This window comes from Convolutriloba macropyga, chromosome 3 (genome assembly GCF_964194025.1).
Source record: "Convolutriloba macropyga chromosome 3, txConMacr16.3, whole genome shotgun sequence".
Lineage (NCBI taxonomy): Eukaryota > Metazoa > Xenacoelomorpha > Acoela > Convolutidae > Convolutriloba > Convolutriloba macropyga.
In genome coordinates, this window is record NC_134470.1 from 28,816,288 (window position 1) to 28,830,452 (window position 14,165).

The 14,165-nt window shown below is 35.3% G+C and overlaps 1 protein-coding gene across 1 annotated transcript; it reads right to left on the reverse strand.

Moving 5' to 3' along the window:
- Nucleotides 1–8,514: 8,514 nt before the first annotated feature.
- On the reverse strand, nucleotides 8,515–13,758 carry LOC142336133 (uncharacterized). The gene is made up of 2 exons (XM_075384712.1): nucleotides 13,055–13,758; nucleotides 8,515–12,462 (listed from the first exon to the last, which is right to left on the reverse strand). Exons 1-2 carry the CDS (start codon nucleotides 13,383–13,385, stop codon nucleotides 8,558–8,560), a joined length of 4,236 nt encoding a protein of 1,411 aa, XP_075240827.1. The 5' UTR covers nucleotides 13,386–13,758; the 3' UTR covers nucleotides 8,515–8,557.
- Between the last annotated feature and the right edge of the window lie 407 nt (nucleotides 13,759–14,165).

Here is a 14,165-nt window from a genome sequence, read left to right on the forward strand (position 1 = left end):
TAAAGTTAAACTATCGAATGCTCCAGGACAAAAAAAAGTATTTTGAAAAAAAACTATATTTTGCTAAAGTAATAAAACAACGTGGAAACGATATCATTGTCAACGTATTTTTTATTTTTTTCAATTACTACGTATGAAACCTATATATAGTCATATATATATATATATATATATATATAATATATATATATGTATATATATATATATATATATATATATATATATATATGTATAATATATATATATATATATATTATATATATATTTATAACCGAGTATAATGTTTCCCATAGCAGAGGTGAATTTACTTTCAGATTTTTCCATGGGATTAAGCGAACTTTTCTAACCCAGAAAGGGGCATCTAAACAAAAAGGGGCATCTAAACAAAATGGGGCATCTAAACATAGCAACACATTATTATTGAAGAACTATTTCAACTTTGGAGAGGACACAAAAAGTATATATAATTATATTCCAAATTTTTATCTAAAAATTTATTCAATTTTTTAAATTTTAAATTAAAGTCTTCATTCTGACGTAATCTTAATGGCTTGCTGTTCAGAAAAATGATAAATGTTTTTGCAGATGAAATTTTCCATATTAAAGTTAAATTTTTGAATGTTTGTTATTTTTTACTTTACTAAATTATTTTTGTTGAAATCATTTTTTAAATTCGTGCACCAATTATTTTTGAACAATATTTGAATATTTGAAAGTTTTCTTTCTATTTCTTGTTTAGTAGACAATTTTTGTTTAGTAGAGCTGCATTTTTTCATCACATTAAGTAATCGATTTTAGTTTTCAAGTTGCCTATATTTTAAAGATAGCGATGCTTGAAGTTTCAATATCACCATTCGGCAATTCTGTTGTTAACTTTAGCAGGGCTGGTGCATCCGCTCTCAACCTTTACATTTGTTTAATTTTATCTTTTATTTTGGTTCAATTTAATGTTGATTTTTGAAAACCGATCACTTTTATTCATTTTCTTATGTATATATATATATATATATATATATATATATATATATATATATATATATATATATATATATATTAATAAAACCTCTATATATATGTTATATATATATATATATATATATATTAATAAAACCTCTATATATATATATTAATAAAACCTCTATATATATACATATATATATATATATATATATATATATATATATATATGAATTTTTATTTCAGAAAAATTCTAAGAACTGTAGAAAATAGAAGAGCTCTGTCTGATTCGTTCTTCATGAAGGTAGAGTTAAAAAGAGACAGTTTCTATGTATTCAGAAGTATGTTAAGTTCATTGAAAAAGACCCTGTTTTTGTCTTGCAAAGACGAAAACGACAAAAATGTCTATTGCAAGAAAAAAAAAGATAGATTTGCTAAGTAAACAGTTTTAATAAATTTTAATCTGAAAACTGTTCTTTTTTAAGATTTGTAGACATTTTGTTCTTTTTCAAGACTAAAAACGACTCAGTCAGAGGAAACGTTTAGTGAACTGCCCAAACGTTCAGAACATAAAATCAAATGAAAGAAGTGTTCGATTTTCAAAAAATGGCACCACATTGAACAAAAACAAAATGATGTTCACCTAGTATAAAATTTGGGAAGCGTAACAAACTCTCTCCGCAGATGAACCATCCGTGCTAAAATTAACAACAGAACAGATGAACGGTGATAACAAAAGCTTAAGCATCGCTAATTCCATAAATTATATAGTTTGAAAACAAAAATAGTTTCCAAAATGTGGTTAAAAATGATATTCAATTTTTTCACAACAGTGTAAACAAGGAGGCCCTTAATGTTCGTTTGCACAAGATGTTCCTACCCCGCTCATTTTGGATTCGTTTTCTACCAAATGAGGAAGAGAAAGAAAACTTTCAAAAATTCAAATTTTGTTCAAAAATAATTGGTGTATGAATTTTTAAAAAATGCTTTCAACTAAAATCATTTAGTAAAGTGAAAAAAATGCCAAAGTATTGGTCAAAAAAACTTGCCATTATTAGGACTACGAGATAAGACAAAAGAAAATCAAATTACAACCACCAGAGTTTTCATTCAAAAATCAATGTCTATTTTTTTTAAAAAAAAATTATCAGAACAAAGTCAAGATAGCGTCAAGAAACACCCATTATCAAAATAATTTCTACTTCAAAAAAGAAACAGGGGAACAGTCCTTGATGAGACTTGGCTACTGTTAGTAAGAAAAGAGAACAACGGCAAGAATACAGTTAAGTTTTTTGAAACTAAATAATTTTATTTAATGAAAGTCATTAGATATCAAAATAATTCTCTGTAAAATTGAACGTTAGTTCAAACCTCAATATACAGACATTGAGACCTTTCAATATCCCGAATGAGTTATACGTACAAAAAAACAAACAGCAATTTCCGACGAAAAACAAGAGTTCCATTAAACTTTGCAAGAAAACGGTGTCAAGTCGTTAAAAACTATAATCCTTTCCGAAAAGACAAAATAAAATTGATTGCGTTTTGATTAAACACCAATAATGACTTATGTGATCTCCGGATACAAAAAGGAAATGATGAAAAAATACGTTCTCTTTTCAATGAAAAAATCTTATAATGAAAAACCCATAGATATCATCTGACGTCTTTAGGTAAGTTAATGTTCATTCCATTCTTAACATGAGGATATCCAGAACTGTCATTATCCAGAACATGTCGTTTGCCTACAAAAACAAAAGACAAGCTCAGACCAAAAAAAGTTCACATAAATTTTGCAAAAAAAACGGCGTCCAAGGCGTTAAACTCTTAATTTATTCCGTAATAATTAAAATATAATTAATTCTAGTTTCCTTGAACAAAAAAAATGAGAAAGGGGACCTCTGAATAAAGAGATTAGGTAACAATCAGTAAACAAACTAACAGGAAATTAAAACTAATTTTTGAAAACATTCAATTTCAAAGACATAGAAATAAGAGCTATCATCTGAAATTTTTAAAAAACCTATCACTCACAAAAATTTTTGTGATCTGTTTTTGTGAAAAACTGGTATCGGAGCCGTTAGAACAATAAAAAATGCACTAAAAACCCTATTACACTATACATGCACCATACACTATTCAATTTTGCTCTTCGTGAAGACTACAGTACGATATGCGAACTGTGATCATTGAGAATGGTAAACAAGCAGACCGCAAAATGCAATTTATTAAAAACCTTTATAAGTTTATATGTTTTTTGGAAGCATTTCATTTCAAAGTCATAAAAAACTTCAGCTATCGACTGAAATCAGTAAGTACCTTATTTTCTTAATTCATAGGAAGCCTCTGAGACCTGTAAATATGCAAACTTTATCATACGACTACAAAAAGAGATAAAAGACGAAAACAAAAAAATCAACCAAATTCTGCTAGAAGACGGTGTCGAAGCAGTTAAATAGCAATCTATTTTACAAAAAACTGATAAGCTAAAAAATTCTTTCCTCCTATGACTCAATAATCTGATATTTGATCTATCAATACTTTGACAAGATAACAACGAAAACAGCTACAATGATTGAAAAATGTCCAAAAATCAACAAATTTTTGTGAAAAATTGTAGGCTCAAAGCAGACAAACCATTACTTAAAACGGAAAACAGCAAAAAATATTAATTTTTTTTCCATTGGAAAGATACATTGATTGCTCACCGTAACCTAATTGTTGACAAAAAAAAGAAAAAGTGCCAAAGCTCAGAAATCCATATTTTATTTTGAAAACCATATACTTTCGACTAACAAACTATATGTGTTTCAAAGAAAATCTGTAGAACGCAAGATGTACCTGTCGTTAGGAAGCCTTCATTTGAATTGTCATTTTCTCTACAATTTGAAATCTTTGGACTTTAAAAAACAATGATTAGACCAAATCTATCATCGCTTTCACTTTTCGTCAATTCGAAACACGCAGTTGTTTCGAATATTATGGATATGGATAATTTGACTATAAAACACAATATCAAAAATAAATGACGCATTTTGCATCATTATCGAGTTAAATATGCAAAAAACGACAAAAATTAAATTGCAGCACACTCCCAAAGGACGCACTAGTTGAACCAGACTTCGTGGAAGTTAACGAAGATTGTCAGGTTTATAGGAAGTTTAAAGGCGGGTGTATTTGGTAAAATTAAAAAAAGTGGACTAAAGAAGCCTACTTCGTTCCATTTTTGTTGGAAAAATCTGAACTTTGAAAAAATTATAAAAAGACTATAGCCAAAAAATTAGATAAAAGAATTCGACAACACTTTTCTAATTTTAGAGCTTAAACCAAAATTTTGTAATCAAGTTTAGCATCTTTTTTAAGCAAAATTGGCAAAAAATTGCCTGAATATACTGAAAATTTGGACAATTACAACAAAAATATTGATCAAATGCGCACAAAAAATATAAACATCGTTTACTCCGTGGAAATTATGAAATTCACAAAAAACCTTCTTAATTATATGTTCTACGCTGAGCGGGATCTCCAATGATACCACTCACAAACCCTTTTGTTGAATATATTGATGGGCGATAATTTAATGAAAAACAAAACCATTTGAGTATTTAGTTCCTCCATCACTAAAGTGACCATAACCATTCGGAACAATAACCGAACTTGTAGTAAAAAAAACAGAAATGCAGATATTTCTCGACACATTCGCGTCAAAAACCTCAGGATTGGATGAAAAATTTAACGAAATATATTTACAACAAAAAATGAAAGAATGAATGAATGAGTGAATGAATGAATGAATGAATTGAAATTAACCAACAACGGTCAATCAAAAAAATCCGATAAAAACTGCCTGGAGGGATTACGAAAGAGAAGTGTACATCTCATCAAGTGGTAACCCAAGAAAACATCGTAAAGGAGAATTAAGCTAGATTAAACTAAAATGTGATTCTAAGTTCAGAAAAAAAGTCTTTTAATTTTGCAATTATCGATGACGTACGTATTTAAAAAATGATTAACAAAACTGTAGAAATCTTTATCTCTCAACTCGTTTAGATTTAACAGCAAAAGTCTGTTTGAGAACAAAAATTATATTCAACACTAATTTGCTGTTTAAGTGATTTTTTCATCCAATTGAAAAAAGTCTGAAAAACATTGTACGGTTGATTTTTCTTGTGACAAAACTACTCAAATATGTAAGGATCATAGTATGACAATTGAGAAAAACAAGGTAAAAAGGCCCGTACAAAAAGGCACCGTTTCCTAGTATTGCAAGTGTTTCTTGTTGAGTGATATCCTATATAATAATAATAATAATAATTGTGGTTTCTGCGTAATCGCAGTGGAACAGCATTAGGCCTACAGTAGCCTGTTTTCAGCTGCCCTTTTTCTTATTATTCCCCACATTTCAGACTGTTCTTTTTATGAGCAGCATTGCTCTTTTTTTGGTGACTTTAGCCACTTTTTTTGCGTCTGAAACTTTCACGTGGTACCATCATTGTAGCCAACATTGGTCAGGCTATGGTCAACCTGAAGCCATGGCTAAGTAAGAGCTCATCCTTACACAGACAGCTTCACGGAGGCAGGGGATTGAACTCTCAATCATTGGTGTGTGAACCACACACCTTACCTCTCGGCTATCACGCCACTATATAGATTCGACAATGTTGAAAGTAACGAAGAATAGAAGCAATCGGTTTTCTTTCAAACCCGTTGCTGACCCTCTGGGAAAATGTTGTGCTGAATCTTTTTGTGCGCAAATCTATGATTTACCTCTCCTATCAATGATAAAAAATTTGGACGAATCTTCAGGTTAATCAATTTACAAAACACTTTATTTGATTAATGAAAAGATAAGGGCAGTGGCTCCGTTTTGTTCAGTGATATTTCGACTGATATTTCAGTGATATTTTGAAGAGGTCACAGAAGTTTTGCAAGATATAACAATCTGTTGCAAGATGTTACACAACAGTTTGCAGAATTTGAACAGAGGACCTGCTTATTATTACGCTGCTTACTTTTGATTGGTGTTTCCTTCTTCAATTTCCTCCGCTTCTCTTAACATGGTGCTTCGCAAATGAGTTACACCCCATATCTTTAGAGACTGATGTTAGTATTTAACATCGTAACATCTGATAATGCTATCAAACCGCAGATCTCTGATCAGAGACATTCTTCCGTTCGAAATTCTGTAATCACTCGTCGTGCATTTGAAATCTCTGACTCAACATTGACCATTTTTCAGACTTTTGTACGTTTGAAATCCTCTCTATGACCAAAACATCTGACCAAACTGACCTCTGATCTGATCATTTTCTAGCCTTGAGGCCCTCCTGTAATTCCATTCCAGTTTTGAGAGCAACCTTTTCAAATGACGTCTAATTAGTAGTCCCAAAGGGTTGATATCTAAACTGGGGAAAAATTGAAATTTTTGATGAGCCCTTTACTCAAATTACATGTTCCAATCGCCATCACAAATATCAAGGAAGGATTTTAAAGAGGATTGGGATCTTTTCAAAAATTTCTCTCTTTGCTAAAGGGGGGCTATTTTTGAATAAAATTTAAGCGAGCAATTTATTAACCAATCAGAGACGACCAATAACTTTCCAAGTATGCGCACACTATGTTAAAGTGAATAGAATACCCGGAGTTTGGTGGCAGAGTAAATCAGCGCTGAATAATTGTAGAGAAATTCTGCTTTTAAGATGAAAAGTACTCTGTTCATGTCCCAATTTACACGGGCCCGTCTTGATTTTTGAGTAAAATTTACTGCATGAAAAATAATATGCTCAGCTTAACTCCCGCCAACAAGGTTTGATTTATATGAGATTCGAACATCCGCGTGGGTACTTGAAACATTTAATTTGCGTAGCAAGTTGTAACTGTTCAAGCACAAGCTTGATGTAGCTTGATCTTATTTTGTTTTGATTGATTGACTTCTGATTTATTTGATTTGTAAAATTTGCGGGTTTTATGTTTTACCAACTTTTGCAACCTAGCAATCCATTGTAATCTGGAAGAGCAATAGAAGAATACAGTAAACTTGATTGTCGAAATCTTGAATTGTAAAATACAGCAAGAGTATTCAGTTTTATCCTCATGTACGCGGCCCGGAGTGTTCAAGCACAAGCTTGATGTAGATTGATCTTATTTTGTTTTGATTGATTGATGACTTTTGATTTATTTGATTTGTAAATTTTGCGAGTTTTATGTTTTACCCACTTTTGCAACCTAACAATTCATTACAATCTGGAAATCTCTTGTGAATAAGTAGTAAACAGTATTCACTAAGCTAAATGTGATTTTTGGTAATTACCTACGAACTATCATATACATAAATAGTGTGTATACTATTATAGTAATTACCAGTTATAAGATACAAAAAGTATGACATTACTCTGCTCACACTTAATTTTCAGACTGCACAGGTTAAGTTTAGCCTGGGCTAACTCCATGACCTCAATATAATCAGATTGAAGACGAACTGCACATAAAGAAACTTAAAATATTCTGGAGATGCAATGTTTCAGTACTGAATGAGGTCTTTAGATTTGAAATGTGCTGGTTCAGCGCTGAAATGCTTTGAGACTTAAGTCCGATTAAAAAGTGGTAGTCAAGCAAACCGGCCGAACTTTGAAAATGAGGTCAATAAGACAAAAAATTTTGGGATAACCGTATTTCAAGTTGTTCCTAGTAGGCCGGTGGGTGCGCTTCGCCGCGGTAACCGGCCCGCGATGTCTGGATTACATCCCACAGGGGCTGAGAAGCATGACCATAGACAACCGTCCGCTGAGGCCCGTACCTACCTATCACCTACCTATCCGTACACCTACTACCTCAAAATTGATGTATTTTTGTTTCTTCGGAGCATTGAAATATTTTATGCACAGTAATACTACGCGCAGTGCTGATTTTAACGGTTAACAATCTATTATTTCTAATAAACTACATAAATATTACATAACTTTTGGCTCGCCTTCATGTCGGCTTACTTTTTTTTCGGCTTACTTTGCGTTCACCAGAATAAAATACGCCATGCTATGATAATTAACTGAATCGAATTCAAAGCAAAAAGAATTTTCAAATGGATTACCGGAAATACATCCCGGATTACAATCCACAGGATTACATCCCACAGCTCATGAGAGGCATGGCCGTGAACAACGGTCCACAATTGCGCCTAAACTGATATTTGGCTATCTAAACTGTAGGCCAAGTAATACTTTGCTAAAGTATAGCAGAGAAGGGGGATTCTCTACAAGGTACCAGGGGGGGGGGGGTTGTTGAAAAGATCCGAGGGTTGAAACAAGCACCTGCAACTTACAAAATACTCTGCACTGCCAGTCAGATTTTCTTTTATACAGTGCCAGATTTTCAAAGTGCTCAATTTACAAGTATCCTGTTTCGAGCATAATTTCGAGACTGCTATAAATCACTTTGAATTTCTGGATTATACATCGAAGCGCTACGTGGCTTTTGATTAATGGTCTGTTTTCTCAGTGATTTCATTAGATATACAGAAATATTGCACGGCAATAGAAACTAGTTCTTCGACAGAAGAGGTCAATTTTATAAAACTTTAAATTTTGATTTTATAAAGTCAGTGTTAGCCAGCAAAATTAAGAGAGTCTCTAATGGGCGAATGGGACTTAGTCCTGTCATTGTCAGAATTGAGCTGAGTTTCAGAGCAGGTGGGTTGCTGTTGGTTAGGTAGGTTGGCATCTTTACTATTATTACCAGTGGAGTTATTACTGTTATTAGCATTTGATGAAGCAGTGGTTGAAGAATAGTTAAAATTAGAAGCCAGTTTAGCCGAATGTTGACTTCGCCGATACTTGCTGTGCATTGTTTCGTTATAAAGTACTTCCATATTCTGTCTACTTTGAATTGGGCTAATTGGCAAGCCCCGCCTGGCCTTTTCCCACACTTCCATAACTATGTCAATCGATTCCATAACTATGGGTGGGATAACTTGGTCGAGAACTTGGCAGTTTGTAGCCAACGCTGGGTTTACGTTAATCTCGATCAGGTAAACTTTCATGTTTTCATCGATCATGAAGTCGAAACCGAGTAAGTCGAAAGTTCCGATTCGGGATTTAAGCGTGCACTTTACAGCTTGGAAGCAGTGAAGCATAATTCGTTTAACTTGTCTTTCGAATACTTTGTACCACCAATCTTCTTCAATCCCTTTTGCTACCATGAAGTGCTCGTTTACGTAGTTGTTGGCTTGCTCGTAGCTCCAAACAGTATCTTCCTTCATTTTCTTGTACCTCGGGTCTTTTTTCTGCATGTACTGATTGTTTAGATGACTTATTAGGTTGTTGTCTTCTAACTTGTATTCGTCAATGCATAATCTAACATAACCAGGGTGGTAAAGCACCACAAACGGGGCTGTTGAAGCTATCAACATGTAAGTTCTAATGTCAATTTTTCGGTTATCCAAAAGTAGTGGTCTTTCGATATAACGTTGAATCATTCTGTCATAGTTGTGGCTTCGTTGCTTATAAGGCGACGCCTTTTTACTGTTAAACTCGTTTAGTTTACTTTCCAATTCCTGCAAACTCCGGATCAGAAAAATCCCAATTCCTTGGTTCAGACCATTTGGTTTACAAATCCACGTTTCGCCCGGTTTGTAAGCTTCTCGAAAAGCGGCGAATTCGGTCTTGTTATTCAACTTGTATGTCTCGTTGAAAAAATCGCCCATTTTTAGATCCGGCACGTTCCCGTGCGGTTTTCGGTCAGCTCTGGTTAAATGTCTCTCGTACGCGCGCAGGCTTTCGACCAGACCAATTTTGGTGGTCAAACATCCAATGTTAGGAATATGATTCACAACTTGCTCCGAATCGCGGAATTCATCATAGTCAAGTTGGTTCACACATTGCATCCATTTGAACTTATAGTTGTTTCCCTTTTCCTCAGTTCTACTCCATTTCATGTGTTTCACAAAATGGTTTTCTACCAAAACTGTGTTGTTTCCTCGACACATGTACACTTGGTTTGGTCTGTCAATATATCTCAGTCCAGTTTGGGGGTTGCGAACTAAGGGTGGTAATGTCGGCAATACGTTTCTGTGCCAGGCTCCGAAGTCTATGTCCAGAGGGTGTTTAGCCAGAGACTTGATGCATTTCTCAGTGGCATCGTAAGGGTACACTGAAGGATCTGTGATAACTGGGGGTACTCTGGCATTAGGGGGTAATGGGGGTCGTGGTTCTGAGTGGTCAGCGTTATCTTCTCTATCAGTTGCGTCTGAAAATACCTCACCTCCGCTTTCGCTTCGATTTTCTCGTTTCTTTGCCGATGTTGGTTTCTTCGTTTGCTCCATGACTGGTTTAACGGTGGTGCTAGCTCTGTTTTTTCCTCTTTTAACATATGGACCCACAGCTTTGAGGTTGTGAGTGTTTCCACTTTGATGGTTTGAGGTAGGCTTTTGGTGCAGATGAGCGGGTTGCACTGTCGGTGTGGCTTTTATGTTTGTTCCACTAGTTGAGCGATAGGATCTTTGGGAACTGGAACCCCGACTAGCTGGTGTCGTTTTACTACGCGATGTCGACCTGGGACTCCGTGACTGCATTGCAACTTTATAACCCCCTCTTCCATTGCCTGGCACGCGTAGGTGGTTTTTATGGGCAAAGTCTTTGTTACCTGTTCGGTCTCCGGCGTGATTTGATTGCGTCTTGTTGGAATTTCTAGTAGCAGATCGGCTCATTCTGTTGTTCATGTCTGGCACCTGTATCTGGATTTTATCAGTGTCTTCGTTATCATTCCCCGTAGCCGACCATCCCCCATTTTTGTTTGCAAAATTCTCGCTTCTACTATTTTCAATGTTGTTTGTTTTGGATTTAATTGTGGAGCTATTTTGGTTGTTATTGGCAGTATAGTTAGAGGCAGTTAGAGTTTCAGTATTTTGTGTGTTTTGCTGATTATTGTTCTGATGAAAAGCTGTTCCTTTGGAAAATACTTGAATGTTTGTTCCACTTTCGCTCACGTGGTTGTCTCGGTTTATTTGGGATTCCACATCGCTAAGCTGATTACTATTTTTCCATAAATTCTCCCTTTTTCCATCTTGCTCATTACTCAAAACTCCCCTTCCTTGCACAGACACTTTGTATTCGTCTTCCAATTTTTCCTCATTTTCAAATATTCCCTTTTTCACGCCATTCTTTTCCCCTGTATCGCTCCACGTGCTCTCCAAGACTGTGGGACTACTAAATTCCCTTGTTTTCTTTTTATTGTTTGTTATTGTTTCTGGTTTGTTACTGTAATTTATGGAGCCACCTTTACTTTCGTCGCCACAACTCAATTCCAAAGTTTCAGAAAAGTTCAATCGTGAATTGTTTGTTGAACGAACTATGCTTTCATCTTTACTGACCGAAAGTAGAGCGTTTTCTCTTTTAACCGATGAAGAACCATACTTGGAAGCCTTTTCACGCGATTTAGATTCTCTCGGATTGGCTAAACTATTTACAGGCGTCGCCGTTCGGGCATTTTTGAACTCGTATGGGCTAACATAGCGATCATGAGCATACGTTTTAATATGTGAACGATCACCCGCCGATTTCCGACTCAAATCCGATTGTGATTTTGAACGATCTCGGTTGTCTCTCTCGGCATGAGGGCTCGACCTTCGTTTGCTTCTCGGCGTTTGCAAGTAGATCCGAATAGCTGAATCGTCTCGCGATTTCACGACTTCTATCGAGGTTGCCGATTCATCGTTCGTGAAGGATTTGGAGTGCAAGGGGGAAGACGATTTGCTATATTTATTGGATACCAATCGATTAGATTTATCATTTTGGTTTTGATCTTTCCGCCTAGCACCTGGAGTTAATCCCCGGTGTATAGTTGGGACTTTTTCAGAACCAGTGCCTCTGTTTTTGGAAAGCCGATTCAAATCGTTGACTGAACGCGAGCTCAAAGACTTATTCCGTCTGTCACTTTTGGGGGGTTTTGATGACACTATGGAGTCAGAGAGAATATCAAGTTCAGAAATTGGTTCGCATTCTTCCCCTACTTCATGCAAATTTGTCCCTTCTTTTCGGTCAAAGTGTTCGTCTTTTTGACCATTTCGATCGATGCTTTTTTCAACCGATTGGTCAACTGTAGAAACTGTCCCGCCCATGATAACTGTTTCTGGGTTCAAACTGCCAATTAAAGTTTCCGGCTTTTCGGTTCTCTGACCAGGTTTTACGTTCTCGGCTATGGGACTTGATTTTGCGGTGTTTTCAGTGGCGAGAAAGCCGGACTTGTAGTAGTTGCTGAGTCGCAAGTGGTTCCGGGGTTTGCTGTCGTGGCTGAGAGAAACGACTTTGTTACTTGATAATGAGGAGGCGCGTGGCTTAAACGTGGCAACATCCGAGATCGAATATTTTTGTCTGCTGGGGTTGAATTGCGACACACTGAAGGTCAAGTTGGGTAGTTCTCCCGTGACGTCAGAAGTGTAGTCTGTGTTGTTGGTATTGTTGTTGTTGTTGTTGTTGTTGTTGTTGTTTGGGGGTGCAAGGACTGAAGTGGGGCCTGGGAACGAAAAATGAAGTAAGGTTGCAGTAGTTGAAAAGAAGTTGACTCTTTCTATTATAGCCCCACACCCACCACATCCACCCTTCATGCCCAAAGGCCCCCACCCCCACTACGAACTAGTATAGCGTGGCTACTAGAACCTAGCTACCCCAAGATATTACCGTATTTATACTAATAGTGCATTTTTCTGAGGGAATATAATGGGATAAATAAAGACTTAAAAATTTAGCACCACAAATCTTTAACACACGTCATTTCTTTTTCCGTGCAGACCCTTCACCCTTTAATAAAAACACCCAACATTTTCTAATTAATAAATATAACGTATTCAATGTGAGATAGCAAATTGTGTCTGTCCCATTATAGCCCCCTCCCCACGAAATTATAGCCCTCCGTTATGGTATAATTACGATGATGGGGGCATACGTTATCTGACTACTAAGCTTGGGGAAAGACCCCAAATTATTGCGAACAACCTGTAATGATTAGGCAACTGTTAGCTGAAATAGTAATTACTATTGATTTGAAGCAAAAATTTTCAGGCAAAAAAATGTGTTCCTCAAAGTTGTGTAAATTTATAAGTATCTACCTGATTTCTGTTGAGTGTTTTGATTTGTAAATTTGTTCACTTTGTTTGCGTTAATCATTTGTTTGTATTTGTCGATAACCATTAATTTAATTTTTGATTTGGGATTTTTCTGAATAAGAATTGTGTTTTCTCTGTTTAATTCTTTCACAAGTGGAATACAACTGTCATCTTTGTTCGAATCTGCGATGTTTTCTATTGCGGTGGCAAAACTTCCCCCAAAATAACTTGTAGCTTTCGCAACTTCGGTTTGTTTGTTTGTTTGTTGTTTATTGCTCGGTATTTCGGGCTGAATAACTTTGGATGAAATTCGACTAGGCTTTCCCGGGGCCATGGCAGCCACAACCAGGCCGTCGTGTGTCTTTGTCACAAGTTAATAAGATAATAAACTTATGAACCAGCATTGGTTATAATAATCCAGATAGTCCAACCACGGTTCAATAAAAAAGCAGTTGTCTTGTTAAGAGAGCTCAAGAGTCAAAATTGTTTCTTTGTTATCAAAAATGAACTGTAATTTATAACTCATTTTTAATATTAGTCAAGTAATGTTAACTAGCTTAGATATAGTGGTATACAGTGTAAAGTATGCGCAGTATTTGTACACAAGTAAAAAAAGTGTGTGCCCGTTTTTCTTGGTGTGCTATTTGAAAAACGTTTAGTTGTACACGTGCAGATTTAACGAGATACACATATCACACAGTCGTTTTCTGAATTAACTTTTCGTTTCGTTTGAAGGAGAGCCATTTTATGAATGAATGCACTAAAAAAACCATAAAATCATAACCACATATTCAACTGGCCATATTGTGTATACATTTTGTTTACGCATTTTTGAAGCAATGTATAAAATGACACCATATTCATATGCAGTTGATTTAATTCAATCAACAGCTATAGTATCGCATTGCCATGCGGTAATTTATAGTCCACTTCGTATCCTTGTAGGCTAGCTGACGTCATAAGAAATATGGCATGATTTATGAATACTAAAATTTTCCACTTAATTTGGGATATTAGAGGCTGATTTATGCGGTATCATTGTTTGATGTGTCTAAAAATAAGCCTACCACCGTCTGGTTCAAATTTAGCTTGAAAAAACCAAGACATTTGTTGA

Excerpts from the sequence above, each read along its gene's own strand:
- LOC142336133 (XM_075384712.1), bottom strand. The coding sequence starts at position 13,385 with ATGGCCCCGGGAAAGCCTAGTCGAATTTCATCCAAAGTTATTCAGCCC. Across the intron at positions 12,463-13,054 it reads AAACACTCAACAGAAATCAG|GCCCCACTTCAGTCCTTGCA; the intron begins GTAGATACTTAT and ends TTTCGTTCCCAG.